This window comes from Liolophura sinensis, chromosome 8, assembly GCF_032854445.1.
Source record: "Liolophura sinensis isolate JHLJ2023 chromosome 8, CUHK_Ljap_v2, whole genome shotgun sequence".
Classification (NCBI taxonomy): Eukaryota; Metazoa; Mollusca; class Polyplacophora; order Chitonida; family Chitonidae; genus Liolophura; species Liolophura sinensis.
This window is the reverse complement of record NC_088302.1, coordinates 16,238,783-16,266,758: the sequence shown is the minus strand read 5'-3', so window position 1 is coordinate 16,266,758 and position 27,976 is coordinate 16,238,783. Positions and strand designations below refer to the sequence as shown.

At 37.7% G+C, this 27,976-nt stretch overlaps 1 protein-coding gene across 1 annotated transcript in view; it reads left to right on the top strand.

The window, feature by feature from the left end:
* Positions 1–27,976, top strand: part of LOC135473242 (laminin-like protein epi-1) — a 73,016-nt gene that overhangs the window by 30,490 nt on the left and 14,550 nt on the right. The window contains exons 23-47 of the mRNA XM_064753087.1: positions 611–785; positions 1,323–1,420; positions 1,596–1,674; positions 2,072–2,268; positions 3,022–3,165; positions 4,127–4,285; positions 5,773–5,922; positions 6,624–6,886; positions 7,153–7,329; positions 7,958–8,068; positions 8,344–8,484; positions 8,789–8,938; positions 9,768–9,957; positions 10,720–10,858; positions 13,713–13,957; positions 14,661–14,786; positions 15,499–15,687; positions 17,279–17,720; positions 18,078–18,222; positions 19,191–19,595; positions 21,480–21,649; positions 22,632–22,770; positions 23,479–23,625; positions 25,803–25,960; positions 27,324–27,509. Coding sequence (XP_064609157.1) covers positions 611–785; positions 1,323–1,420; positions 1,596–1,674; positions 2,072–2,268; positions 3,022–3,165; positions 4,127–4,285; positions 5,773–5,922; positions 6,624–6,886; positions 7,153–7,329; positions 7,958–8,068; positions 8,344–8,484; positions 8,789–8,938; positions 9,768–9,957; positions 10,720–10,858; positions 13,713–13,957; positions 14,661–14,786; positions 15,499–15,687; positions 17,279–17,720; positions 18,078–18,222; positions 19,191–19,595; positions 21,480–21,649; positions 22,632–22,770; positions 23,479–23,625; positions 25,803–25,960; positions 27,324–27,509 — 4,525 coding nt within the window. The remainder of the gene's footprint in view (positions 1–610; positions 786–1,322; positions 1,421–1,595; positions 1,675–2,071; positions 2,269–3,021; positions 3,166–4,126; positions 4,286–5,772; positions 5,923–6,623; positions 6,887–7,152; positions 7,330–7,957; positions 8,069–8,343; positions 8,485–8,788; positions 8,939–9,767; positions 9,958–10,719; positions 10,859–13,712; positions 13,958–14,660; positions 14,787–15,498; positions 15,688–17,278; positions 17,721–18,077; positions 18,223–19,190; positions 19,596–21,479; positions 21,650–22,631; positions 22,771–23,478; positions 23,626–25,802; positions 25,961–27,323; positions 27,510–27,976) is intronic.

Below are 27,976 nucleotides of genomic sequence, written 5' to 3'. Positions count from 1 at the left end.
AGTGTACATGTACATGTAATTGTTAATGAATACTTTATTGATGTCATTGTTGTATGTTGTATGCACTGCTCAGGGGATTATTTGATTTTCACTTGGTGCTTCTTTTTGCCAGTGTGTGGTGAACCCCAAACTCTTGCTTGCCCAAGAATATTTCTTTTGTTTGAAAGGATTCATACATGTAGTTTTTGGCAAAGAAAGGTGAGTTAATGATGTTCTGTGGACGATATATTTACACCAAATGATCAAAACAATGTTGATTAGAGCAAAAAGTAAGGTGAAATACCACAAAATTGCAAGTATGCTTAAAATAAAATTATACCCTCATATTATGGTAAATGATTTAAAATTTCACCCATCAAGGTGCATTTTTAGGAGAAAATTAATGTTACAAAATATAACCTTTGGGGTTATACTTGCATTTTCTTGTCAAATATTATTTTACCTTCAAAGTAAAACCCAAATCTCCTTTCTATAATAACTAAAAACTCCTCCATTGTGTAGAACCGGGCAAAATGTGCAACCTAGTTTTGATCAAAATTTTAGGTTATTTACGGTATCTTTTTATCTGTCTTACTCACTCATGATAGATATTATTTTATTGTTCTTCCAGGTGTTTCATGTGAGAGGTGTATTCCTGGTTACTATGGCGATGCTGCTGAAGGTGCTTCATGTGTACAATGTCCATGTTATGAGCCACGTGTGTCAGACCCTGGTTGTGATGTCAACAATGGGACAGTCACCTGTCGAAACTGTAAAGCTGGTTACACAGGCCCTCTCTGTGACAGGTGGGTGACATCTGACATACTTTTGTCAGTGTCCATTTTATGTGTCAGGCCCTGGTTGTGATGTCAACAATGGGACAGTCACCTGTCAGAACTGTTATGCTGGTTACACAGGCCCTGTGTGTGACAGGTGGGTGACATCTGACATACTTTTGTCAGTGTCCATGTTATGTGTCAGGCCCTGGTTGTGATGTCATCATTGGGACAGTCACCTGTCGAAACTGTAAAGCTGGTTATACAGGCCCTGTGTGTGACAGGTGGGTGACATCACACATACTGTAGTCAGTGTCCATGTTATGTGTCAGACCCTGGTTGTGATGTCAACAATGGGACAGTCACCTGTCGAAACTGTAAAGCTGGTTACACAGGCCCTCTCTGTGACAGGTGGGTGACATCACACATACTGTAGTCAGTGTCCATGTTATGTGTCAGGCCCTGGTTGTGATGTCAACAATGGGACAGTCACCTGTCAGAACTGTTATGCTGGTTACACAGGCTGTCTCTGTGACAGGTGGGTGACATCTGACATACTTTTGTCAGTGTCCATGTTATGTGTCAGGCCCTGGTTGTGATGTCAACAATGGGACAGTCACCTGTCGAAACTGTAAAGCTGGTTACGCAGGCCCTCTCTGTGACAGGTGGGTGACATCACACATACTGTAGTCAGTGTCCATGTTATGTGTCAGACCCTGGTTGTTATGTCAACAATGGGACAGTCACCTGTCAGAACTGTAAAGCTGGTTACACAGGCCCTCTCTGTGACAGGTGGGTGACATCTGACATACTTTTGTCAGTGTCCATGTTATGTGTCAGGCCCTGGTTGTGATTTCAACAATGGGACAGTCACCTGTCAGAGCTGTAATGCTGGTTACACAGGCCCTGTGTGTGACAGGTGGGTGACATCTGATATACATATACTATAGGTAGTGTCCATGTTATGTGTCAGATACTGGCTGTGATGTCATCAATGGGACAGTCACCTGTAGGAACTGTAACGCTGGTTACACAGGTGCTCCCTGTGACAGGCGAGTGACATCTGATATGCCATGGTCACTATTAGTTCCGATGTTATTAACCTTGTGGACCTGTATTTTCTTTAGACAAAAGTGCTAATGACTTCTTGTCCATCATGCCCTTGTCTCATTACCTTACAGTGCAATAATGTGTTACAAATCAGATGTAGATATAATCCTTCAGTCTTTGCATATTTTTGAACCCCAATTTCTAACTGCCATTTTCGTGAAAAAAATCATTTCATGTAGTGTAATATGTGATAATTCTGTTGTCAGTTGTGAGCCATTTCACTTTGGCCAGCCTGAGATACTATTCAGTGGGACATGCACCCCGTGTGACTGTAATGGCAATACTGATGAGTGTGACCCAGTGACTGGCGAATGTGTGAATTGTGGCTTCAATACCACGGGAAACAACTGCGAAAGATGCCAGGATGGTTACTATGGAAACGCCAGTCAGCAGATTTGTCAGCGTGAGTATTTATACTCACAGATTGGCGCCAGGAAATGTATATTATTACTCCTATGCTGTTTAAGTGGCCATACCAGAGACTGCATGATCATAAATTTCCTAAATCTCATAAGTGCTGGGGCTGAAATATTAAGCCATGCACACTGAATTTTCTGTATTTTTCCTCTATTAAAAAGCTGATATATATGTACATTCAGAAAATGCCACCCTTGGTATCATGTGAAAATAATTTTTTACTTTTAACCTAAATTACAAATGTTAATGGATTCGCACAAATTAATGAGCATTGTATAGTGTTGTGGGCAAAGCCAGTAAAAAGTGAATGCTTATTTTTCATTCCAATCTCTCCAAGAAATATTGGACATGTACTCAGTTTTGCGAAACAGAGAAATGATCCCCTGTGTATGTGAGGAGGCCAGATTTTTTATTTATTTACTTGATAGTGTTTTACATTATTTTCAAGAATGTGTCTCTTACACCATGGCGGCCATTGCTATGGTTGGAGGAAGCTGGCAAGCCTGGGGAAACCCACTACCATATACAGATGGACTTACTTAGTGTTTAGTGACAAATCTATCAAACCATGATTTTTATGTAAAGATCTTTGATATACGGGACATTGTTTTTCATCTTTTCAAACCTTGCAAACATGTAAATCTTTTTTGTGTTTTAAAATGAGAAGGTTCATAAATGAATGCAAAGAAGTTTATTGCTAGTATTGTTGGATGGTCTTCGTGTATTTTGTTTGTTGTAGCCTGTGGGTGTGTCGAGACTGGCAGACTAAGCCCAATCTGCAACCCTATGGATGGCAAATGTGATTGTATGCCAGGGGTCGGAGGTCGTACGTGTAATGCCTGCATGGAAGGATTTTGGGGATATGAGAACAACACTTTTGAAGGTTTGTGTTATTGCTTTTAAGGTTGTAGTGAACACAATGACCACATGGTATACTGAGTAGAGGTCCCTATATGTCACTGTAAGGCTGCTGTACTTTACTGCAGAAGGGAACACTGGTGGCTTAGGCACCGTTTCACAAAACGCATGCAGCGCTGCGTGCACGTAGTTACCATGGCGACTTATTATTTACAGTTCTGGTTGTATTGAAAGTGCAAGCTCACAGCAATGCTTGCACATAGTTACCTTGGCAACTTATTATCTACAGTACTGGTTATTATGGAAGTTGCGACCTCGCAGTGCTGGGCAAACGTTGTAAAACGGGCTCCTGATCTGCACAGTAGTGTGCATGAAACTTGTCCTCACAAAGTGTAAGTGTGGAAGGTACTTTGTGGCTGACATTTAGTTAAGGCCCATGGCCAAGATATACCATGGGCTAACTGAAAATCTTCAACCGTTTTGTCCTCCGTGAAATTTATGCTTACAGTTATTATCAGAACAATGGAAAATGAAGCATACGTAAAGGCCATCCAGCTGTCAGCTTTAGATTCAGTTTAGTGAGAAATGGTAATTTTTCACTCGCTAAAAGATCAAAATAGTTGACATTTCTCTTTGTGGAACCTCAAGATCATCTGTACATGTAAGGCGTAACTTTCATATATTTAGTAAATTCCATTCTTCTCATTGGTCAGTAGTTTTTGTGCAGTGTGTACAGGTTCATTTTGTGTATAAACCTCAAGTCAAGGTCAGAAAATCAGCCAATCCTTGCAGAGGTTTAGGATATTTAACAATTTCCTTGATTATGATTGTTCCTTGATTGAGATCTGTGCGACAACTTTTTCAGCTGTTGTCTGATTTTAAAACAATTTTATGTTCGACAACAAGCTTGATCCATGAATACGTTTGTGCATATTTAGCATACACTTGGTATAACTTGTCTGAATTAGCTAGTATTTGTGTTTCAGGTTGTCAAGATTGTATGTGTAACCAACAGGGGAGCGTGATAATTCAGTGTAACGATATCACAGCTAAATGCATCTGTAAACAGAATGTATCACCGCTATCAGATAAGTGCGATCTCTGCAATGAGGGATTCTGGGGACTCCCTGAAAAAGCCTGCTCACGTGAGTTTCTTCTGTATTTAACTATGGTAACCAGTTCAAGCCAATCTGAGTGAAGCTGAAAAGGCAGGTATATCAAAGGTAGAAAAAAAGAATGACGCAGACTATACAACCAAAGGCAAATCAAGACTGGCATTAAATGTGATCGAACTGCATCGGTTAGAAAAGCCATAAGAAACGAAACTTGATCAACTTCTTATTGTATAAGATAATTAAATCCTTTCAACCCATGTAATCAAAACTGCAAAAAGGTGATTGGAAGTGCCATCAGGATAATAGAGAATTGTACCAGTTTAAAAGTGACGATAACAGAGGGACATACGTGTACCACAACTTTCCAGCTTTAATTCATTTCATTTCAGTTATTCACCATCAATCTTAAAAACAAATCAATAGATATACGTGCGAACTACAATTAGCGGGAATAAAGCTCATAGGAGCTTGTTCTATCCCATGGAAAGTAGAATGACAACTGGGTGTAAGCGAATATTTGCGTGCAATGATAATATTACACTGTGTCATGCATATACATATCCTAATTCCTCAACCTTTCCACCAATAAAAGAGCAAGTTTCAGTGCAATTTATGCACATATTTAATTTGATTTTGAAGACAAAACTATTGGTTGGATTGGACAATTTCAGGGCTTCAGAAAAAGTTTAGTCTACACAGAAGAATACACCCATAGTCTGCTTGAATAAACATCGTGTAAACATATGAAAATATTGATGAATTGCATTAAGTGGCAACCAAACAAATTAACACAAACAGGAAACTTATGGCAAGTTAATGTCAGTCGTCAAATTTTGCATGGGTCGATTTATACAGTACCATTTTAAAAAAACTAATACATTGATTGTCTTAAGTTGATTATCTTGTGGCACTGAACTTTGTGAAGTGAATATATTGTGGAAAATGTTGTTGCCATTTTTGTTTTACACACATGAACAGTCAAGAAAATCAGGCTGGATACTCCTTTGAAGAGGCTATACCAGATATTGGCAAAAAGTCCATATTCTGTAATCAGATTTTCTCTATTTACTAAGAATAGCCTTCATGTAGTAGGACTATTTTAGTATCATGGTAGAATGATATTAAATTTTAAATTTAAAAATGTTTCAGAGGGCCTGGAAGCAGTATTATAAATTTTATGAACTTGATTACTGATGCACAGACAGAAGGCTGATATTATAAAAAATACAAATTATTTTGGGTTATTCTAAAATAATAACAAAAATTCAATGGTTTGTGCTGAGTCTCTGGTACAAGTATAGCCTCTAAACCACCACCAGAAATCTTGCCTTGAAAATTGCAATTTGATCCTGGAAACATCATCTGTATTTGCCTGTATGAACCCTGCAGAAACTAAACTGGTGCACTCTTAGACTATAGGTTTATTTTTTTCCACTCGGTGGTAAAAAAAGGACACAAATCAAACTCTCTTTTTATGTATTCAGTCTGTATTGATGACAAGGGAATATCTCTTTCAGCCTGCGACTGTGATCGTGATGGTACTATAGACCCAAATGCCCCATGCAATGGAAGAACAGGACAGTGTGACTGTAAGGAGGGTATAGAAGGCCGTCAGTGTAATGTGTGCAAACGTCTTTATAGTGGGGCAGTTCAGACAGGTTGTACGAGTGAGTATACATTTACTACAGTAGAGTGCCTAGAGTTTACTTCACACCTTATGTTGAGACAAATTTCACTGAGTAAAAATATAACCAATATTAATGGATTTTCTTGAGGGCGCTATGTTTTCTTTGTGTTGTTAAGGAAAGAATTAGTGCCTAAGCAATAGCAAGAAAAGGCAATAACAGGTTTAGTATGTCACATGACTACTGGGACAATAATTCAGTAAGTTTTCATCCATATTCAAATCATACATTGTCAAATCGAGCCTCTGTGAGCGTTCCTAGTAAGCGTACAGCTAATAGAGCCGAGCATTTAAAGCCTTCTACTGACTTCATATCATAACTCACATTTTGCTCAATTGTCGCAACTGAGCTGTAGGAAAAGTGACATTAAAATCATGACATTAATAGAGAGATGTCATTAAATAATAATGATGTGAATTTTGGGGAAACATTATGCATTATGTTTTGTCTGGCATGTCTGGTGTCAAAAATAATGCCCAGTAACTTGGATACATGGCCTATTTTGGGTAGTGTGCATCGTTAACAATCCAGGGCCTAGGGTGTATCTTGTGATGTGCTAATCTTCAGTGTATGATGTAAAACCACATGCACTTTAGCCAGAATTTTAATCCATTATCAGGAGAACTTTTTCAAAAGAAGTTCTTATTTCTAAACATCTAATTTATTCCTGTTACTTCACACAGAGTGTGGCATTTGCCAAGAGAGTCTGGGAAATGATACCTTAGCTCTTCAGGACAGTTGGAAAAGTTACTGGATGACAGCCCTGAATGTCGGATTGATCCAAGACCAGGACCTGATTCTCCAGAATATAACCTCTGACCTTGATATGGCCAAGGCTGACATAGGCATCGGTGATTTGACTTTGGCAAATCTCCAAGGATTGGTTACCACATTAACCAATCAGCAGACATCACACTCTGCAGATGTGGCCAATCTGCACTCTAGGGTCAGTTTTGAATCTTGCCATTTTGAGAATGGGTATATTATATCTACATAGGGTTCTCTTGTTTATTGGGTGAATAAGTAAATTGGTAATTGAATGAATGCAGAAATGGATCAAAAGCATGGTCAGTATTTTTGAACACGTAACAAAAGATTAGAAGTGGATCTGTAATTCAGATCTTGTATTCTTGATCCTTGCACAATTTCATTGTTTTTTTTCATTGTTGCAGTTGTTAGTTGTTTATTTATTTATCTTTGATCTCCCAACAGCTTGGAAGTGAAGTTGTCCGCTCTGAAACGCTAAAAAATGACACTGTTGGTGAGAAGGATCGAATAAACTCATTAGTAAAGGAGAGTAATGCTGTGGCAGGATTAGGTGGTAGTGCACTGTCAGCAGTTCGCTCCAACATTACCACCCTGGAAGCTCACAAGGTGGCTGCAGAATCTGTAAGTGTGACAATCAGATGTCAAGGGTGAAACATTTATGGTCAAAAGGCATTTGACATCATGTATACGGATGTGCTAGACATTGTGGGTGTGTCTGACACAAAATGCTTCTGCAACCTTTGAAGATTTCATGAGAACCAGTGGTTTATTTATATTTCAAATTTCAAATATGCACAGGAGGTTTACATGTCGCTGGTATATTGCTGTAATAACAGACTGCAATTTTATGATACCTAAAAGTAAAGAAGCCTTGATCATGAAGTGAGAATCAGTAGAAAGGCCATTGAAAACTGTGTGTAAAGAAATCTCTTTTTTTTTTTTTTCCTTTTTTTATTCTTTTTTCATTTATTTTCAGCATTTCCAATGCCCTTTCTACTGTTGCTTACTTCCTTTTTACAGATTATTCCTCTTTCACAATGATACAGACTGCTATTAAGAGAAGAAAGTATCAGAGGACGATTCCACAAAGCTATTTCTGACTTAAGTCAAAATTTAAATCTTCTTCACAACACTTAATTTTTGGTAGAGGAAGTTGAAATTCAAACACATTTGTCCTAAGATAATACTGATGAGGTGGACAAAATTTTAATTACTAAAGAGAAAAAAGAGCTTTAATATTGCATTTCAGGTTTTGACTGAAGGCAGAAAGGGCTTTGAGGAATCGACCCCTGTTACAACTATGTCTGTAAGATGTTTATACTGCCAATCCACATCCGCAATAAAAATGATCAAATTCCAGGTATTGAAAATTTATGGGAAGTGCATTTGAAATGTTTTACTTTGGCTAATGTAAGAGGTATAGATTTTTTTTAAAAAAATGAACATGACCGCAAAAAAAAAAAAATAAAAAGAACTAAATTCCATGAAAAATTTGTTAGTAAAAACTTTTTTATAATGAGTCAAGTTACTCCCAATGAACATATTTTTAATGGTGGCCAAAAGGGAAAAATTATTATGCCACAATCAAGCAACAGTATAAATTCAGTAAATGAAATGCGTTTTTTTTTTTTTTAGTTATTACAGAACACTAGCATACAAACTGTGAACGGTAACCTGACATTTTCTACTGACCGAGCCTTGGTGGACGCAGAGCTGGCCCTCATTCAGAACGTTTCAGATCAGGTTAACACTATCAAAGAGCAGGTGGACACTCAGGTGGGTCTGCCGTAATAGTGAGTAAATCACTGAAAAAGAGAGATAAAACTATTCCGTACCTACATGTACGGTCAGGCTGGTCGACTAAATATTTGGTTAGATCACTGAAAGAGAGAACGAAAAACTACTTCATGGAGATTCCTGTGTATTCAATCGGGTGAGTCGACTGTTAAATTGCTGAAGAAGGAAGGAAAGTTATTCCAAGTTGCCAATAAGACATTTACATTTTAATTGGCTGTAATTTGGTTAAATAACTGAAACTAGCATTCTGTTACTGAAGATCTGGTATATATTCTATTGTCAGAATGTGGAGGCGATAAACTTAGAAGAGAGACGGGGAAGATTACAGGGAGAAGTAGAAGTCGTTCAGTCCAGGATTGTGGCAGTGGATACAAATGTGGGGTCGCTGATTACAGTGAAACAGTCCACAGACGCTCTCTTACAAACCACACAGGTAATCCACAGTACAAAGATCAATACTATTACCACACAGGTAAGCCACAATGTAAAGTTAGTGATACAAACCAAAAAATGTACCATATTAAAGTATTTTTTAAAGTATTTATATTAAAGTATTAACTTACCAGGTACCTGTACTATACACTGTATTTAACCAAAAAACACTTTTTAGCTCAGTTCTGATTGATTTGATTCATCCACCTTTTATAGCCACTTATGAGTTTTTTGGTAAAGTTGAATTATTTTCTTGTCAGAAAAAAGTAAAGTGCAATGAAATCAAAAGTATAATTGTAAAATGTTCATGTGCCTCTGATTGAGCATTTTTCCATACCATTCTTACATGTAAGGTGTATGACAGTAATTTTTACCTGCATGTAAGGTGTATGACAGTAATTTTTACTTACATGTAAGGTGTATGACAGTAATTTTTACTTACATGTAAGGTGTATGACAGTAATTTTTACCTGCATGTAAGGTGTATGACAGTAATTTTTACTTACATGTAAGGTGTATGACAGTAATTTTTACTTACATGTAAGGTGTATGACAGTAATTTTTACTTGCATGTAAGGTGTATGACAGTAATTTTTACTTGCATGTAAGGTGTGTGACTGAAATTTTTACTTACATGTAAGGCATATGACAGTAATTTTTACTTACATGTAAGTTGTATGACAGCAATTTTTACTTACATGCTACTGTTTGCAAGTCATGCATGTGCCGCACAGTTAACAAATACTGCTGAAAACCAACGTTATTGAAAGTATCTATTTATTGCCAGATAGAGACTTCTGTATTTGTTTCCATGTGTTTTGGGGTTACAGGTTCAGATAGACAACATCAACGGCCTGGTCAATGCAACAGAGGCAACGCTAGCCTCAGCCAGGGAACAGTTGGATACCAGCTCAGCCACCTATCAGACAGCGCTCTCTGATATTGAAGACTGTAACCTAGTTCTTGGCCAGAACCCATCCAATCTACCCCTCCCTCTCAACACCACTGCTGACATCTCTGGTACCATCAATTTATTCATTTACACCATTGGTGTTTTAAGTTTTACTGAAGAATGTTTCACTTGTAGGACAGCGTCCAGCGTAATGGTGAAGGGAAAAACAAGCAGAGCCCGGGGGAAACCCATGACCATCTGCAGGCTGTTAGCAGACCCGTTACGATCAATAAGCGGGAAATTTCACTTTTTACACTGCAGTCTTTGATGTCTGTGCGAAATGATGCACCTGTCGAATCAGTAATTGTGATATGTTATTTCTTATTGTTTATAATTTAGTATATAATATTTTATGTCAGTTGGATTGCAGCATTTTTTTCATTTTATTTATACCACACAACCAAAATTGACCTAGTGTTATTGTCATAGCTGTGAATGACTGTGTATTTGTCCATATGTCCACATCCTTTACACCATTTCATTTTTGGAGACGGGTTTGAAGTTTGTAATATGATGTCTAAGGAGATGTGTTTACTGTTCACCTTAGTTGTGCAAAAAGTGCTTTAAGAAGCATATAAAAGCCTTACAATGATACTTTAGATTAATTAACTAGATTAGTTAACAATTAATTAAAGTATTAGGTTTTCTGAGAAATTAATTAAACTTCCCTATAAGGTGGAGGAATCAGTCAGAATCAAACAAAATAGATCACTTGAAAAATCCTAAACTTTACGTGGAATACAGTACCAGTGTTGAGCATTTTGCCGTTTTTATATATGACCATGTTTTTCTAAAGCGTCTGAGTCTTGTACATGCGTGTGTACATTTAGGCATCCAGAGCTGGCCTTTGGGATACAACATTATATCGTCTGCTCTCAACCAGACAAGGCTGGATATCCAGTCTGTGGATGGGGATGCTTGGGAGACCTTGGCTGCTACCTTACAGTCTCAAGCCCAAAGTATACAGAGGTGAGCGACACAGCCTGTCAACACTGAAGTGACTTTATACATCTAGCTATGTGAGGCAGAATCCACAAAGACATTTCTGACTTCAGACAAACTTTAAAACTTTGTCAAAATGCTTTGTTTTTATATACTGGAAGACACATTTGTCTTAAGATCACACTGATGAGGTGATATAAGGCCCAAAACTAAGCCTTAAGATCGTATTTCAAATTTTGACTTTTTAAGTCAGCTTTAGTGGGGTTTTTTTTTTGTGGAATCAGCCTGGATCAGTTGACCAGACCCTGGAAACTTGAAGCTGTCATAGGCTTAAGTTGGTGTTAAATTCAAAAATACTTTAATATGGTACATTTTTTGCTTAGCTTAAAGGTGGAGGAAACATAAAAATGACATAAAGTTCAGATGAAAGAGTGCAAAAAGTTATTCCTAAATGTGGTCTTTAATATTTTTTCCGATATATCCTTAAGAGAAAAAGACTTGAATTGAAAATAATTTTCGTAAGGTGGGTATATCGGACCACCTTTTGGTATGTTTAGTCTTTGTTTAATAATGTCATAAATGAGGATGTAACACAGGTTTGATAAATATTTTTGCACTAGAATTTGTTCTTTTCAGCTAACAAATGTATTAAACTTCAATTTGGATCATATTTATATTTTTTAGTATGTTCATAAATCATAATTCAGGTTACATTCAAATAAATTTATTAGACAAGCATCACATCCTTATTTAGAACAATATTATGCAACAACGATAAATACCAAAAGTTGGTCCCAAATACCCACCATACAAAAGTATTTTCAAATACCCTTCTCTCTTAACAAAAAAATCCAAAAAAATATTAAAGATCATATTTGCAAATAAGTTTTGACACTCTTTCATCTGATTTTTGCATCATTTTTATGTTTTCTTCTCCTTTAAGGATTTTTTGTTTTAATACAAATGGTTACCTCTATATTTTCTTTTAAAAACTGACAATTAGTATTCAAGTAGAAATCTAGGTGAGGACTAAGTCTATCATTGCTCTCAGCTTTTCTTCCACATTAAAAGTTCTGTGGCTGATTCCACAAACCCATTTCTGATTTTAGTCAAAATTTAAAATTTCTCATTATTCGGCTTTAGAAATTAATATTGTATCCAACTGATCAATGTTATCTAAAGACAAATTTATCCAAATTTCAACGTTCAGTACCAGAAATTAAGCGTCTTGAAGAGGTTTTAAATTTTGACATAAGTCACTAATGGCTTTGCAGGATCAGCCCCTGAATTGTAATACGTGTACATTCATTCACTAAAAACCTGAAACTTAGTCAATTTGACTGTGCTGTCCACAACATTTTCAGTGTATTACAAAAACTTGATTTTCTTGAGAATGAAGTAGATGCTGTTCAGTCGATTGCAGCAGTTGCATCCCTCTTACAAGAGTTGCAACCTCGTACAAGAGTTACATCTTTCTTACAAGAGTTGTATCTCTCTTGCAAGAAGGCTGATGAGTCCCTTTTTCATTTTCTTTTCTATTTGTATTGGGGCTTTGTTAATTACTTCTCTTCATTATGTAAAAAGGAAGTTAGACCACCATAAGAAAGACTTCAACTCTGACACACATTATCTGCATACTGTAAATCTCCTTTTCAGCTCTTGAAGCACTTTTTTCAGTGGAATTTATACATATAATTATTATGATTTATTACCACACTAAAAATGATGTGTTTGTGTCAATAAAGATGCAAGCTTCATAAAACTGCAAATTATTTCTCTACCCTCTATAGTTCTCTCAGAATATTGGTTGTGCAGACGATTGAAAACTTCGAAGACACATATAGATGGGAATTTTGTTCAGGATGTGTTGAAGTTTGTATTGGATAGCAGTTTGCCAATAGGCTGTGAAAATAGGTAGTCTGATTATTATAATGCTTTATATGCAAAAGCGTTAATGAAGATGTAAGCTGTTCTTCCTGGCTTGTTCAGAAAAAAACAAAAACAGAGAGAACATTATCACAGCAACTAATCAGTACAAGTCTTTGATTAAAATATAGACATAATTAACCTCAAAGAGGAATTCCCAAATTTCGATTGCTCAGTTTATGAAATGTTCCTTGGAGACTGCAAGTCTTCTTCTAGTGTGGGAACGCTTCGTTTAGAGCGTCCACCCCGAAGACCGCTTGGTTTATTTGCCTTCAGTAAGTCGTCTCAGTGAAGCAGCACTAGATAAAAGAGCGGTGGAAATCTGTCCTGCAACAAGGAGGCACATTACATACACATTAAGGATCCCTTCGTCATCATACGACTGAAAAATTGTTGAGTATGACATTAAACCCCAAGCACTCACTCACTCTAAACTTTAAAAAGTTCAACATTCAAAATGGTATGTGTTACTGCTTCGGGTGGGACTGTTTTGGGTGGCACTGAGCACTGAGAGGTTTGAGCAAGGAAAGACGACTGGTTGGCCTGGTGTCAGTATAATGTGTCTGGGTGGGGTGTCATGTCTGGTGTCTTTGGGATGATACTTCAGTGGGGGAAGCACTTGGCGGCATGGACTCGCCTTGCCACAAGAAGACAAATTGTACATAAACCTAATGACTCTTCGTCATCACATGACTGAAAAATTGTTATAGACCTGTAAATGTACATCCCCAAGTTAAACCCCAAGCATTCATTTATTTGTTTCACCTGTATGGTGTACAAGTCAGTTTGTCAAGCGGGAGAAAGTTTGTCAGTTCTTTGCCAAAGGTCATTGATTTACCCCAAACACTTCGATTTCCTTCACCCATGAAATTGACCATTGTCATGTAAGTCAAAAACGCTCAAATAATCCACACAAAAGATGAGGAAATTTTGTTTTTTCTGTGTTGGATTTCAGTGAGTATCAGACGGTAGAACCCCTGGGCAGAGAAGCTGTGGCCGCTAAGGCTAACTATGAGAATTCCGTGGAGAGTCTGAGCTCCTCCCTGAGACGGGCCCAGGAGGCCAGTCAGACTGTCACAGAGCAGAGCAATGCCATCACTGGGATCAACCTGGAAAACTTGCAGAATTCAGCCATTTCTGAGAAGAACCAAAGTGATGTCCTTCTGGGACAGGTGAATTCCAAAAATTACCAACCCTCAGGTAAGGCAGAAAATGTGAAGTACATCCTGTAAATCTTCAACCTTTTCGACCTCTAGAGCACTTACTACCTTGAGTGGAATTTATTCATACAATTTTTATGAAAATAATGATAAAATGTTTTCTTTGGATCAGTAAAGACGCAAGCTTCATAAAATGGTGCAAATTATTTCTCTAATCCCAATAGTTGTAAAAAGGCTGAAGAATTAAGTTAAGCCATAAACATTAAATGTGAGCAAAGATTAGAACTATTTCAACCGCAGCCTTAATAATGAGGGAGGGAAGGGGTGCGGCTTTTTTTAATTTCATTTTTCAATATACAACTGTATCTGTAACAAAAGATTCCTTGTATATTTCCATATGATTACTAAAAGATTTCTTTTGGTAGCCTATACATGTATTGTGAAAATTTTATAGCTTTTTCCATGCCAGAAAGCTCTAATTTGCGATACAGTTTGACAATTTGCGTATTAATTTTTATAGCATGTAATGATTTAAATTACTTGTTGATATATCTGAACTGTGGCAGTGTTGTTATGAAAAACTCTCATTGCTCTGAATAGTCTGCATCCCTTGTTTAAAAAAAAATGGTCAAAGACTACAATTTATGGATTCTGAAAACAGATGACACATTTATTTTGGGAGTGATACACCCGTCAAAATAGAGAACAAAAAAAATATTGTGTCTTTATTAAATTGTTGTCAGTTTTGGAGTCCCATCTTCGAAGTGCAAACGCCAGTCTTCAGACTTCCGTCAGTGAATGGAACACCCTGAAAGGGCGCTTGGATGTAGTCATGGCACAGGCTGAAGCAATCGATCCTGTCACCAGAGGTATATCTGCTGGAAGCCATTTTCTTTTTTCATTAATCCCCTTCTGGAATGCTTGTTTACTTTTATATTTTGTATTGTATTTTCTATTTATGATAGCCTGCAACTTTGGGCAACATCATACATTTTATTGTTTAAATTGTTTATTGAAATCCCTTACAACTGACATACATGGAGATTGCCTATAAAGACTGATCAGAACAGTTTTGATATCTTAATACAGTGCAGTGAACAAGCGATAGCGGGAACGAAAATGTTAAAAAAAAAATAATAATGCATGTGATTATGTTAACACTGAAAAGTCTACTATATTTCTGTTTACGGAGGCAAAGAAACATTAAATTTGTCTTTTTCATTGATACTAGTAAAGTGTTGGAGTTCAGTGCAGTGTAAAATTTTCTTTGCAAAACATTAGAAGAAGTGAAGAAAGGTTACTGTGTAGATACTCATATATTTGACACGTAAGGATAGAAGGTTCCTTCTGTACCAAAAGTTGGGAAAAAAGTGCCAAAAGTGGAAGAATTTCAGTCATACAAAGACTAGAAGAATTACAGTAGAATTGTCTTTTTCTTTGCCTAGTGCAGAAAAATTACAATAAAGTCGTCTTCTTCTATGCCAAAAGTGGGAATAATTATAATAAAGTTGCCTTTTTCTATGCTGTAAGTGAAAGTACATTGTCATTACTGTTTCTGCTTGATACTTGGATTTCCTTCAGGGAACACGATTAGAGAAACACGAGTGCAGGCTGAGAGTAAAGCCGCCATTGTCCAGTCTGCTGCTCTCCTGACCATCACAAATGACCAGGGCCTCTCCAACACACTGGACACACTGAGCGCTGAATCTGTCGGGGTGCAGAACCAGAGTAACTCAGCCATCAACGTTGTCGATTCTGTGGCAAGCAAATGTAAGATACATGTACCATGTAAAAGTGGCCTCTGGCCGAGCAGTTAGAATGCTAGAGCAGCACAATACCTTGGGGGCATCCCCACCAGTGCAATGTCTGTGAGGTCCAACCTATGCTGGCTTCCTCTCCACTTGTGAAATAAGTGAAATATTCTTGGCTAGGGCATAAAATACCAAACAAATACATAAGATACCAAACAAATACAGAAAATTGCAAGGAAAGATTTAGACCTAATTGTATACAAAATGTACATATGTGTGGCTTTACCAAAAAATACTCTGTTAGTGTTGACTGGTGTTTATGCTGTGTTCATATGTTTAAAGTCACCACAGCATGGCTAAAATACTGGCAGTATGGCATTAGTTCCCAGGCATTCATTAACGTGTAAGTTTTCAGATGCTTTTCCCGACATTTTCTGTAATCCTTAGAGTGTCTAGTGGCAACCATGTGTCCATCAATACTGTAAAAAGCTACCTCTACAAAAATTCAGCCTATCATCTCAGGTGTCAGCGATTATAGGTGAAACAATCAAGGACAACCACTGTAGATATAATTTGTAATGTTTTGGCAAGCCAAAAGTGATACTAGGGACAAACAAAAATAATGGTTACGCTAGCTAAAATAATTAGTGAGACACAAATGGGGAATCATGGGAAAGGGTGAATGTTTCAATCACTAGGACACATGCCATAAGTGGGAAGGTCTGCCAGCAACCTGCGGATGCTCGTGGGTTTCCTCTGTGCTCTGCCCGTTTTTTTTTTTCTCACCATAATACTTGCTGCCATCGTATAAGTGAAATATTCTTGAGTAATCAAGTAAATCAAATCAAATAACTAGGACACCTGAGGTACAGTTTCAATCCCGGCCTTGAACAAGGAATTTGTGGAGTCTCATGCTCTCATTGATGGTAATGCCTTGGTCACAATAAGCAGTTAACAAGAACCGTATGACCTTTTCTTTTTGTCGTTTGTCAAAGACCACTTGTCTTCATATGAAGTTCCTGACTTTCTTGCCAAAGGCCAGTGGTTTATCATGGGCACTGAGGCTTCTTCCATCCTTAAAACTGACCACCATTGTATAAGTCAAAATCCTAGAGTATGGCTTTAAAGGAATACAGAATTAACTGACACCGAGTTAAAACATTCTGGGTAAAAATGTCTTACCTTGTAACTTTAGATTACATGTATGTACCCATTTAAAAATGCGCTCGTTGCCAAGGTGCAATGATCCGGGAGCTTTTCACCAATGCAGTTGCTGTGAGTTCGAAACCAGCTCACGCTGGCTTCCTCTCCGGCCGTACGTGGGAAGATCTGCCAACAGCCTGCGTGTGGTAGTGGGTTTGCCCAGTTTCCTTCCACCATAAAGCTGGCTGCTCTCATGTAAGTGAAATGTTCTTGAGTATGGTGTAAAACACCAGCCCAGTAAATGAATAAATAAATAAATAACCTGAAATTTAATTTAACCTGTACTTGAAATTTAGCTTAACCTAAGCCTGTTTCTCACTGTAGTGGTTATTAACCATTCCACCATGAATCTGTACCCCTTTATTAACCAAGGAAAAAATCAAACCAAAAAATCATGAATGTTTCAGTGCAAGCATTCAATGATCGACTTCTCACAGTGGAGCGTCTGATAGAACAAGCTAATTCTTTGGCTGATGGGAACACCGATGACAAGAAGAACCTTATTGATGAACGTATGACAAATTTGACTGCAAGAATTCTTTACGCCAGACAGCTAGCACAAGGACTTCGGCAACCCGTGGCGTTCACTGGCAACAAACCTGTGATTGCTCCAAACCCAATTTCCACCAGGGATGAAATCTGTAACCACGTCAGTTTTGAGTTTAAGGCACCCAAGGGTTCAAGCGGACTGCTGCTGTTTGCAGAAGACCCAGCTACCCCTGCCGAGTTTGTACTGGAGCTTGTCAATGAAAATGTTGTCTTCCACTTCGCTGTTAATTATGAGAGGGTGCAGATGACGAACCCAGCCCAGATCAGGGAAAATCAGTGGGCGAAGGTGGAGGCTTTAAGGTGGCTTGAAAATGTCTTTTTTTTTTTTAAATACATTTTATTCTTAACATATGAAATGATGTATGCAGAGATGAAAATTATATGGCACTATTTTGCAACAACTAAATAAATAATTAAGTTCAAGCAAGCATTAGATTACCTCATTTATGTCTCTATGTCACCAAGTTTGACATTTTGCAAAAAAAAAAAAGAAAAAAGTTTCTTATTTCCACACCAAATAAATACTCATGAATTTTTTCCTTTCTGAGGAAATGAATGTGTTACAACTTGGTCCAGATATCATAGTAAGAAAAAGCAAAAACATCGAAGGGAATCACACAGCAGAAGTAGAAATTTTGTATTTTTTTTTATTATCAGGTGTGGGAACAGTGGGCAGCTGAGTGTCACTGTGCTGTCAACCGGGGCGACAGCGATGACATACCGCGCCGGCATCTCCCTCAACGTCCCAAACCTGCGACTCACATCTCAACTGTACATGGGCGGGCTGCCCACAGGATACGAGGTAAATACACCTGTCAAGAAAAAGGCAACTAAAGTAGATTTTGCCTATGTGCATACACGTGATCTGTTCCGCTATAACAGTTTGTTTTTGGTTTGTTAAAAAACGGATATACAACCAGTTTAAAGGCCTTGACAGTGGTACCCTGAAGTTCCATAACCCTTGTTAGAAATAGCACATTTCGAATGATCTTGTATTTTTGGCCATAACATTTCCTATCTATTTCTCTAAATTTGTTGGGACCAACCTGTTTCATTTACCTGGGGCATTAGAGCTAGACATAGACACATCTGCAATAACACATTCAAAAAGATTGGCCTCACAGCTTTCCAAGACCTGGAATTCACTCATATTTATCTCACTCATAATAAGCTCTTTTTGGGAGGGGAATGAAAACATTTGTAACGCTTTAAGGATTTCACTACATGTATCACACCAGGATTTGAACTCAGATCTCAGCGGCTGAAGTCCAGCACTTTACCGTTTCAGTTAACAATGTAAAATCAAAACAGCTCCATCACTTTCTCATTTAAGGTTGCAGTATTTTCAAAATTATTTCATCCAGTAAATTGAAATGATGTCTCTTTATTTTTGGTTTCGGCTGATGTATGTAGTTCTGTATTGATGACATAATTTATAAAAAAAATGGAACTGTGTATATATATATATATATATATATATATATATATATATATATATATATATATATATATATATATATATATATATACTGTTTCTGCTTAGTCATGTATTGTTAAAGACACCTCTAGGAAGAGGAAATTGTACAATTTGATACATATTAACCTCTGTAATTAAAAGTTTATTTCATACGTATGTACTCTCTTCATAGGTTTGTGAAGTTCAGATACAAACAGTGTTGATGTTGTGTTGTCATTCACATAAATTTTCATTGGTACATGTAGATTCACACAAATCTGAATTTGTCTGAATGTGAACTGTTTGCCTTTCAGACCACAAAGACAGCCCAGACAAGCTTTATTGGCTGCATGTACAATGTGATGTTTCAAAATGAGCACATACCTCTGTGGGATTTAAGTGTCCAGGATGGTGAGGCAGGTTGTTGTAGTAAACCTGAGTACTTTGACCCTATCCCATCAGCCCCAGGAACAAGTCTGTCCGGCTTCGGACATCTGCAAGTGCATGCACCAGGGCTTAACTTTGGCGCACCATTGAGTATCTCGGTGAAATTCCGCACCTTTACAGCCAAAGGAGTTCTCTTCATTATAGAACGCCCTGGAACTAGTATATACTATGCTGTATTGCTCAAGGATGGCAAAGTTGTCTTCGAAGCTCACACTGGAAATACCTACAGTGTGTCGAGTACTAATACCTACAATGATGGGAAATGGTATATGGTAAGTTCATATTTTATATTGATTACACGGCTGTGGCCAAGTGATTATAGGTGCTTGCCTTTCAGTTTGCAGGATCTTACCCAGCCTTGGACACGGAATTTGTAATCCCCCAATCTCACTCCTTGATTGTTGTTGGTTACGATAAGTGGTCAACATCACTTGTGTAGCCTTTTGCCATGTCAGAAATTTGTTGAAGGCAATATGAATTTGTCTTCGACCAATATGGTGTGCATATCTGTAGATCATGTGAGATAGTTTGTCTGTAACTTGCCAAAGGCTGGTGGTTTATAACAGGAACTCTGGTTTTATCCACGCATAATCTGACCACTGTCATACGTGAATAAGTGATCAAATTCTTGGATATGGCGTAAAACAATCAAATAAATAATTCAGTTTTAGGCCCACTTATGTTGTTTTAGATTTCCCTGAAGTCTAACGAGACTTTTTGTTAATAAGATACCAAATTTTGCTCTTTAAGGTATGCATTAAAGTGACATTCTGTAAATTTTGTGGAAAGCCAGCATGGAAATGTAGGAGCATTTGACACCAAAAATGCTTGAATTTCAACACCCACAGCCAGATAGGGTAAAGTGTACACAAGATCTTATACCAAGATTAAGTTCCCAACCATGAATAACACAAAGGAATCTAAAATTAAAGTGGGAATCAAATGTTTAGAACATGTTTTCTTCTTGTCAAAGAAAACAACTATATGACATTTGAAAGACTATTAAACACTTTTCATGAAATAGGTCTTTTTTCATTTGCCCCTGCCATTGGGCAGAGCATTATGTTATAGCAATTTTGTCTGTTCTCCATTCGTCTGTCTGTATTCATTTCCGGGCTATAACTCCAACAGTTTTCCACACAGAGTTTAATTTTTGGTGGATACATAGATACACAGATACACAGACAATGGTATGTTGGACTCACATTTGTCCATTTTCACAGTTGACATGGTAATCAGATAGCCATTTTCCTTGTATATACTGTATAGATAGAAATGACCGAACTTCGACTCCTCATAGGGTTTTAATTTTTGGTGGATACATAGATACACAGATGACGATGTTTTGTGACTCACATTTGTCCATTTTGCTGTTGTCATGGTAACTAGATAGCCATTTTCCTTATATATACTATATAAATAGATTTGATTTTCATGTCAGGAAAACAACACAACCCCCCCACCCCCCACCCCCACCCCTCTTTTTTCCACTCAGAGTTTTTGGTGGATACATACATTCATTCATATGTAGACACGCACATTCATAAATAGAAATGAATCTGTGTCTGGGCTAAAACTCCAACTGTTTTAAAATCCAACTCATATATTTTGCAAGAATTAAAAATGCATATACATAGGGATCTATGAATGCAATTGCCAAATAGACCTTTAAGCAAAAAATCTGGATGTGACATCACTGGCACCCTCTGGGTTTCAACATATCACCATAGGATCTGATGTTTTATAACCAATTTTCCTGGTTGGAAAGTTTCTAAAAACAATGTCTTGGTCTTTGGCTTTATGTGTACTTCATTTTAACTTTGATTACTTAATGTTTGTGATTTAATATTACTTGTCAGTGCATTGTTTAGTAAGAAGCAAAAGTAAAAAGTTAGCCCAATATTAGATACACTTGAACACTGTCCAAATTTTTAACTTGAGCCCAGGTTTTGGACTCCTTTGTATATCAGTGAAATAGGCTCAAGCATTAAGTTATTATAAAATTACCAATCTCATGCATGGAAATAAAGAAATAAATAGGCTTGGCATGTTTATCAAAATTAACGAACAAATCGGGTGGTGACAGGGGATATGGAGCTGAGTGTAAAACATGTACATGTATAAAAATGTTAGTTATTATCTGGTATGTTTTTCAGGTGACTACATCTCTGAGCTCTACAGAGCAAGAGATGATATTGGACTACAGCGAGAATGGAGCCTTCTTCCATCGGGAAACCAGCTCTGGTCCAGTGGATGGAATCAACCTACTACAGCTACAGAACCAGTCCATCACTTTTGGATCAGTTCACCCTACACAATCCTCTGCGTAAGATCAAACGTTTTTTTTTTTTTTTTTTTTTTTTTTTTTTTGGAACTTTGACGTGGGTGGTGAAGATATGGTAATTTATTTTCATACCCCATTAGATTACACATGTCCATGGATGTATGTGTCAATAGGGCTTATCAGACATCTAGCATGTTTAAGCATTCATACAGGGCCTTCAAAGACGTTGAAAAGTTTGGAATTTACCCGAGAACTGACAAGGCTTCAAGGATTGAATACCCTTGAAATACATGGAAAATCAGAGGATTTTGTGGTTCCACCTGAAAAAATCTTTGAAATTGAGCCTACAGAAACTGGTCCACTGTTCATAGCATGCTGACACTCTCTGGGAGAAGTGTTGTTTTCCAACATCTTTCAAATTGCTTAGTACAATGCCTTGTGGACATTAAAGACAGAGGTTAACTGATTAAGTTCATTTTACATGTCTATAAAGCATGTTTGAATCCTGAATGTTTAGGGAAATTTCAAATATTTAAAGTGTATGAAACCTTCTGTTTGTTTGTGGCTTAATCTTGTGAGAAAGATGTCTCAAAAACTAGAAGGCAACTCAAATTTGATGTGAACTTTCTTTTTACTGTTGTCATGAACTGATTGACATTTGAAGAATGTAGCTTTGTTTTTTTTTTTTTCATTTTTTACCAAATTTCACAGAATTTGAGAGTCACACTGCGAGTGAGTTTAAACTAGGCACTGAAAATGGGTGTTTGGGTGGAAAAACCAATAGGACCGTCATGGTTGGTTGAAAACGTGGTGACTCAGCACCTTCTCGTGAAAGCATGTCGTGTGGGGCGACCTCACGGTAGTTAGGCAGAAAGCTGCCGGGTCTGTTACATTATGGCAATGCGTTTTGCATATCGATAACTATGTATATGGGGTTACCCTTTTGCATTCCTGCCCGTGACACTTACCCACATTGAGAATCCTAATGTGTCATTATTACCAATCCTGTTGTTGTGTTGTTCAGATTACCATCAGTGAATGCAAAGTTACCTGGAGATCTGCGGGATCTGACCTACGGGCCCCAGGGAGGGGATCTCACATTACAGCCCTTCAGTGCTAGCGTGATCAGCCAATCAGAAGTGTACAATGATGTACCACTGCAGGTAAAGACAAAGTGCAAAAACATAGAAGTTGATGAAATTTTTTTGTAATCCTGGCCAAAAATACAAATAGAAAATGTTGAGATGAACATAACATTTGTGGTTTGTTGGATGTCCTCTGTAAATGAGGGGGTTAGCATGCCAGCATGCTGCAATGACCCAGGAGCCTTTCCCCAATACGCTTGCTGTGAGTTCAAGCTCATGCTTGTTTCCTCTCCAGCTGTGCGTGCGAAAGCCTCTCAGAAACCTGTGCATGGTCGTGGGTTCCCCCCAGTTTCCTCCCACTATAATGCTGACTGCTGTTGTATAAGTGAAATATTCTTGAGTAGGGCATAAAACACCAATCAAATAAATGAATAAGTAAATAAATAAATAAAATTCTGTGCTTTGTTGACTGATATATATATATGCACCTTTCAGTTTCAGTGGTTGTTTGTCTGTTATGAGTTTTTAAAGTGTTTTTGTGTATGCATAATTTCTGAGAACAAGCGTTAAAGTACGAAATGACATTTGGAGATATAAGTGAATGATTGTCTGCTGACACTCGCTAGTAGTTTTAGTGGTAGTAGTTTTAGTGGAAAAACAGTTATGCTTATCTTTTGGCTCCTTTGTCTCTTAACCTTCGACGCTCAAATGTTAACAAGGTTTATTTCAGACAAGTGCATTGATTAGTGTTTTTTAATGTGTTTAACGTTTTTGTTCTGCTTGTAGAGAGACTCTGGTCTTCAGCTGTTAAGTGAGAATTCTTATGCTATGTTGACACTGCCAACCCAAGCCACCATTACCTCAATATCAGTCTACTTCTCTACGTATGATACAAATGGAGTCCTCATCTACGCGGCCTCTAGAATATCATCGGTATGTCCTGCACTTTGAAATCACATGTTGAAATTTTTCTGTAAACCGTCTTAAACTTTATAGTGGGAGTTTTGTATAGCTCAATGAACAAGGTTCCCTACTTCTAACCATGAGGGCTGTTGGTGGGAAGGTCTTCCAGCAGCCTGCGGGTGGTCGTGGGTTTCCCCCAGGCTCTGTCCGGTTTCCTCCCACCATAATGCTGGCTGCCTTCGTATAAGTGAAATATTTTTGATTGGAGTAAAACACCAATCAAATAAATTAATAAAATAAATCGAACCATGAGGCACTTTGAGCTGCAAGCTCAAACCCGGACATGGACAATAAAATTGTAAACCCTCCCACTCACTGTTCTGGGTGGCCTTTGTCAGCAGAGCTATTTCGACATTGTATGCAGTCTTACATTTGTTGACGAACTTCTTTTCATCCATCAATATGGAAGTCTTTTAATACATCACGTGTGTAAAGTTGTTCATTGTGTGAGTGAAAAATTTTTAAGTGTGAACAGATCAAGTTTAAGGATGTTTTGTCTATTTTCCAAAAAAAAACACATGTGTTTCTGTTGTTGATCCATTGTGGACTTAACATAGCTGCTTGCATGTGTTATTCATGTTTGGGAACATGTATTGCGATGGCAATACTTCCAGAATGTCTGTTAAATTTTGTCACTGGGTGTGCGATACAGTGGATTTTGGATTGATATGGCCTTGATCAGTTACATCATGTCTGGGTCAAATACATCTTTTTCATTTGGACGCCGATTCGTTTCCCATAACTTGGGCTAACTTTGAGAAATTGTGGAAAGACGTCAAATATCGTATTAGATTTAATTTGCATCTGAATAACATAGATTTTCGTTCAGTAAAGACATGTACCGGCCCGGATAGCACAGTTAGTAGAGCGTCCGCTTCGGGAGCGGCAGATCCAGAATCAATCCTGGGTCGAGTCACACCTAAAAGTTTAAAAGAGCAAATTGTAACTTCCTCGCTTGGCGGTCAGCATGAAGGGGATAGTGCAGTGACTGGTTGACCTGTATCAGTATAATGGCTCTGGCGGGGCAGCTTGCTTACCTTCGGTAAGTCGTCTCAGTGAAGCAGCACCAGGTAAAAGAGCAGTGGAAAAATCCGTCCTGCAACAAGGAGGTACATTCCATACACCCTAAAGATTCCTTCGTCGTCATATGACTGAAAAATTGTGGAGCACGACGTTAAACCCCAAGCACTCACTCACTCACTCACTCAGTAAAGACATAAAAATAAATTGCACATTTTTAATATCAAATTAATAGAGAAACCTTGTTTAAGTTTACAGTATCAAGCATTTGATTTTCTTTCACCAATCTTTTTGCCTTTTGGAAAAGATTTTAAATTTTATGCCTATCCATTGTCCCCATTGTACCAAGAAACTGCTGTCCCGGTGCCGTAAGTGATCGCTAGCCTGTTTTTGTTTTTTTTAATTCCCATGGCAACAAACAAGTAGTCAGGTATGCAGTTGTACTGTTTCATTTGATTAGCATGTCAGTGAAAGTTCAGGTGACCAGTCAAAAGTGTGGATTATTTATATAATGTGTGAAATATTGAAAATTTACATCATTATTGTTATATCACTGACACAAGCATAATATGGGATAAATCAAAATATACACATTTTACAAAATTTCTAATTCCTCTTTATATGGGCTTTTTTGCCCTTCAGCTCTAACTTGGGCACCCGTATAAGGTACGAAATCCTGACTGTGTATGACCTTGGATGTGTTCAAATTCTGTGCATTTTAGGTGTGGCATTAAATGAGTGAATTTAACAGTTATCTACTGTGGTGCGGATATTTTCTTGCGTTTGTTTTTGCCCACCATTATTTTGCTGACCACCATGATGGAGATGAAATACTTTTTGAAACAAATAAATAAACATTAATTAAGAAAGAAATAGATAAATAGAAGGTACATACTGTACATGAATCATTTTACAATGATGCAGTATTTTTTTTATTTGTTTATTTATTTGATTGGTATTTTACGCTGTTTTCAAGAATATTTCACTTAAATTGCGGCCAGCATGTTTGTTTTGTTTTGTTCAGCGCCATACTGTAGATTTTTCCACTTGTACAACGACTTTCATTTTTATGGACTGACTAAAAAGGTGTTGAAAAAGATCTTGATATATTTGCATTTTTGTTTCAGGATGTATTGGTGTACATCGCTTTGTGGCATGCTAACATTGTGGTGTATGTGAATGAAATTAGCGGGGCTAATCTCAAAGGCCCGTTTCATACGTTGGGACAGTTTGTGAGTGATGGACTCTTACATTCCGTCACGGTGGAGATCACAGATACATTCACGTAAGAAATTCAGTGTAGACGGGCATGTTTAAAAGTGAACTGAAACACTTTCAGTTTCACAAGACCAAGAAGTTTTTACCTCATAGCTCAACATTTTACTCAGCCGTTCACAGGGTTTGCAGTAACCACCCATAGTACATGGATTGCCAAATGCAGTTTGTGATGTGCGTATCAAAGACCTGTGTGGTAAATTTATGCACAAGCTCCCCACATCGACTTTTACCACCACAATGATTTACATCTCCATAACATATGAAGTCACGGCTTTGCAACCCTTAGCATATGATAAATGTGGCCGAGGGGGTTAGCACGCCAGCATGGCAGTGAGCCTCTCACCAATTTGGTCGCTGGAAGTTCTAATTCATGCTGGCTTCCTCCCTGGCCATAAGTGGGAAGGCCTGCCAGGAACCTGTGGATGGTCGTGGGTTTTCCCCGGGCTCGGCTCAGTTTCCTCCTACCATAATGCTGGCCTCCGTCGTATAAGTGAAATATTCTAGAGTACAGTGTATAACATTAACCAAATAAATGAAATAAAAACAACCACACCGTTTCCATTTTATATTTGTCATGATATGACCAAAATTCATTTATTCTCCATGTGCACGTTTCAAGTAAACAGTCATAGTTGTGAGAGTATGATAATTTTAGCCTTTCTTGTTGATTTCATGGCAAGATCTTAGCACTATATAATTAGAGGATAATATCTGTGTATTACTCTGTCAATCATTTTACTATTTGTTGGCTTTAGAAGTCGATATTTTTTCATCAGGCGAGCTATCAGTATTTTCTGAATGCCTTGTCAATAACGTCTTACTGTCATTTGTGGCTCCTGTCTTTCAGATTCAAGAATATGTAGTAGATTTCGTGACATTGTTGATCGTCGGTCCCAAATTCTTGAAAAGTTCATTAAAACCCTTATTCAGTAGTTTTGCTGAAAAAGTCCAACATAGATTGTAGTGTTAAAAGACTTTAGTCAAACACAACAAACCCTAATTCCTCAACTTTTTCGCTTATGAGAGGGCAACTTTCAGTGTGACTTATGCGCCTTTTTAGCTTTTTCACCAATTTCAGGACTTCATAAAAAGTATTATTTCACCACACTACACATAATAATGTTTTCAGAATATGCTTAAATAAACATTTTGCAAACATGCAAAAAGGTTGAAGAATTACAGTAAGTATAATTCTGTGCTGCTTGAGAAACACACTGTTCCATATGCAGAGAGAAATAGTTTCGCAAAACAAGGCCCAGGTGAATGAACTAGTGCTGCATTATGACCGAAAATAATTCTTTGTGAAATTTTAGCCCTCTTTAAACCAAAGGAACAACATAATTCCATGCATTTTACATGTCTGTTTGCAGAGTTCGGCTGATAGTGGATGATGTGATGATTGAAGAAAGCAGTGAGAGGTTACTCTACCCATCAGTTGCCCTCAGTGATGGCCGACTGTTTATAGGAAGAGTGCCTGATAATGTCCAAATGGATGCGAGACTTCCTGTCAGGAGTTCATTGATAGGTGGAATCAGCAGTATGTTGTATAATACTGGGTGAGAACTGGACTTGACTATAGCCATAGTGATACAGGAGGTGCGGGCTCAAAACCAGCTTTGGACATGAAATTTTCTTTCGTTCCAAGGGCTTGTGAGACCTGAACCTCAGGTGGTTATTTGCACAGTGTAACGTTTGTTGAAGACAGTCTTGTCTTGCACAAATATGGTGTGGAAATCTGTATGTCATGTAAGCGAAAGTTCATCTGTAACTTGGCAAAGGTTGATGGTTTACCCCAGAACACTCAGGTTACTACGCCCATAGGCTTAAAAATAATGTAAGTGTGTTTTGTGTTGCAAACTTATTTTTTTGAGTGGTATGTACATTTGATTTTGTGTGTTGACAGTTTCATATCAACACTCATTCTCAGGGCCTCCGTAGGCAAGAGGGTTAGCACGCCAGCACGGCGCAATGACCAAGGAGCCTCTCACCAATGTAGTCACTGTGAGTTTAAGTCCATTTCATG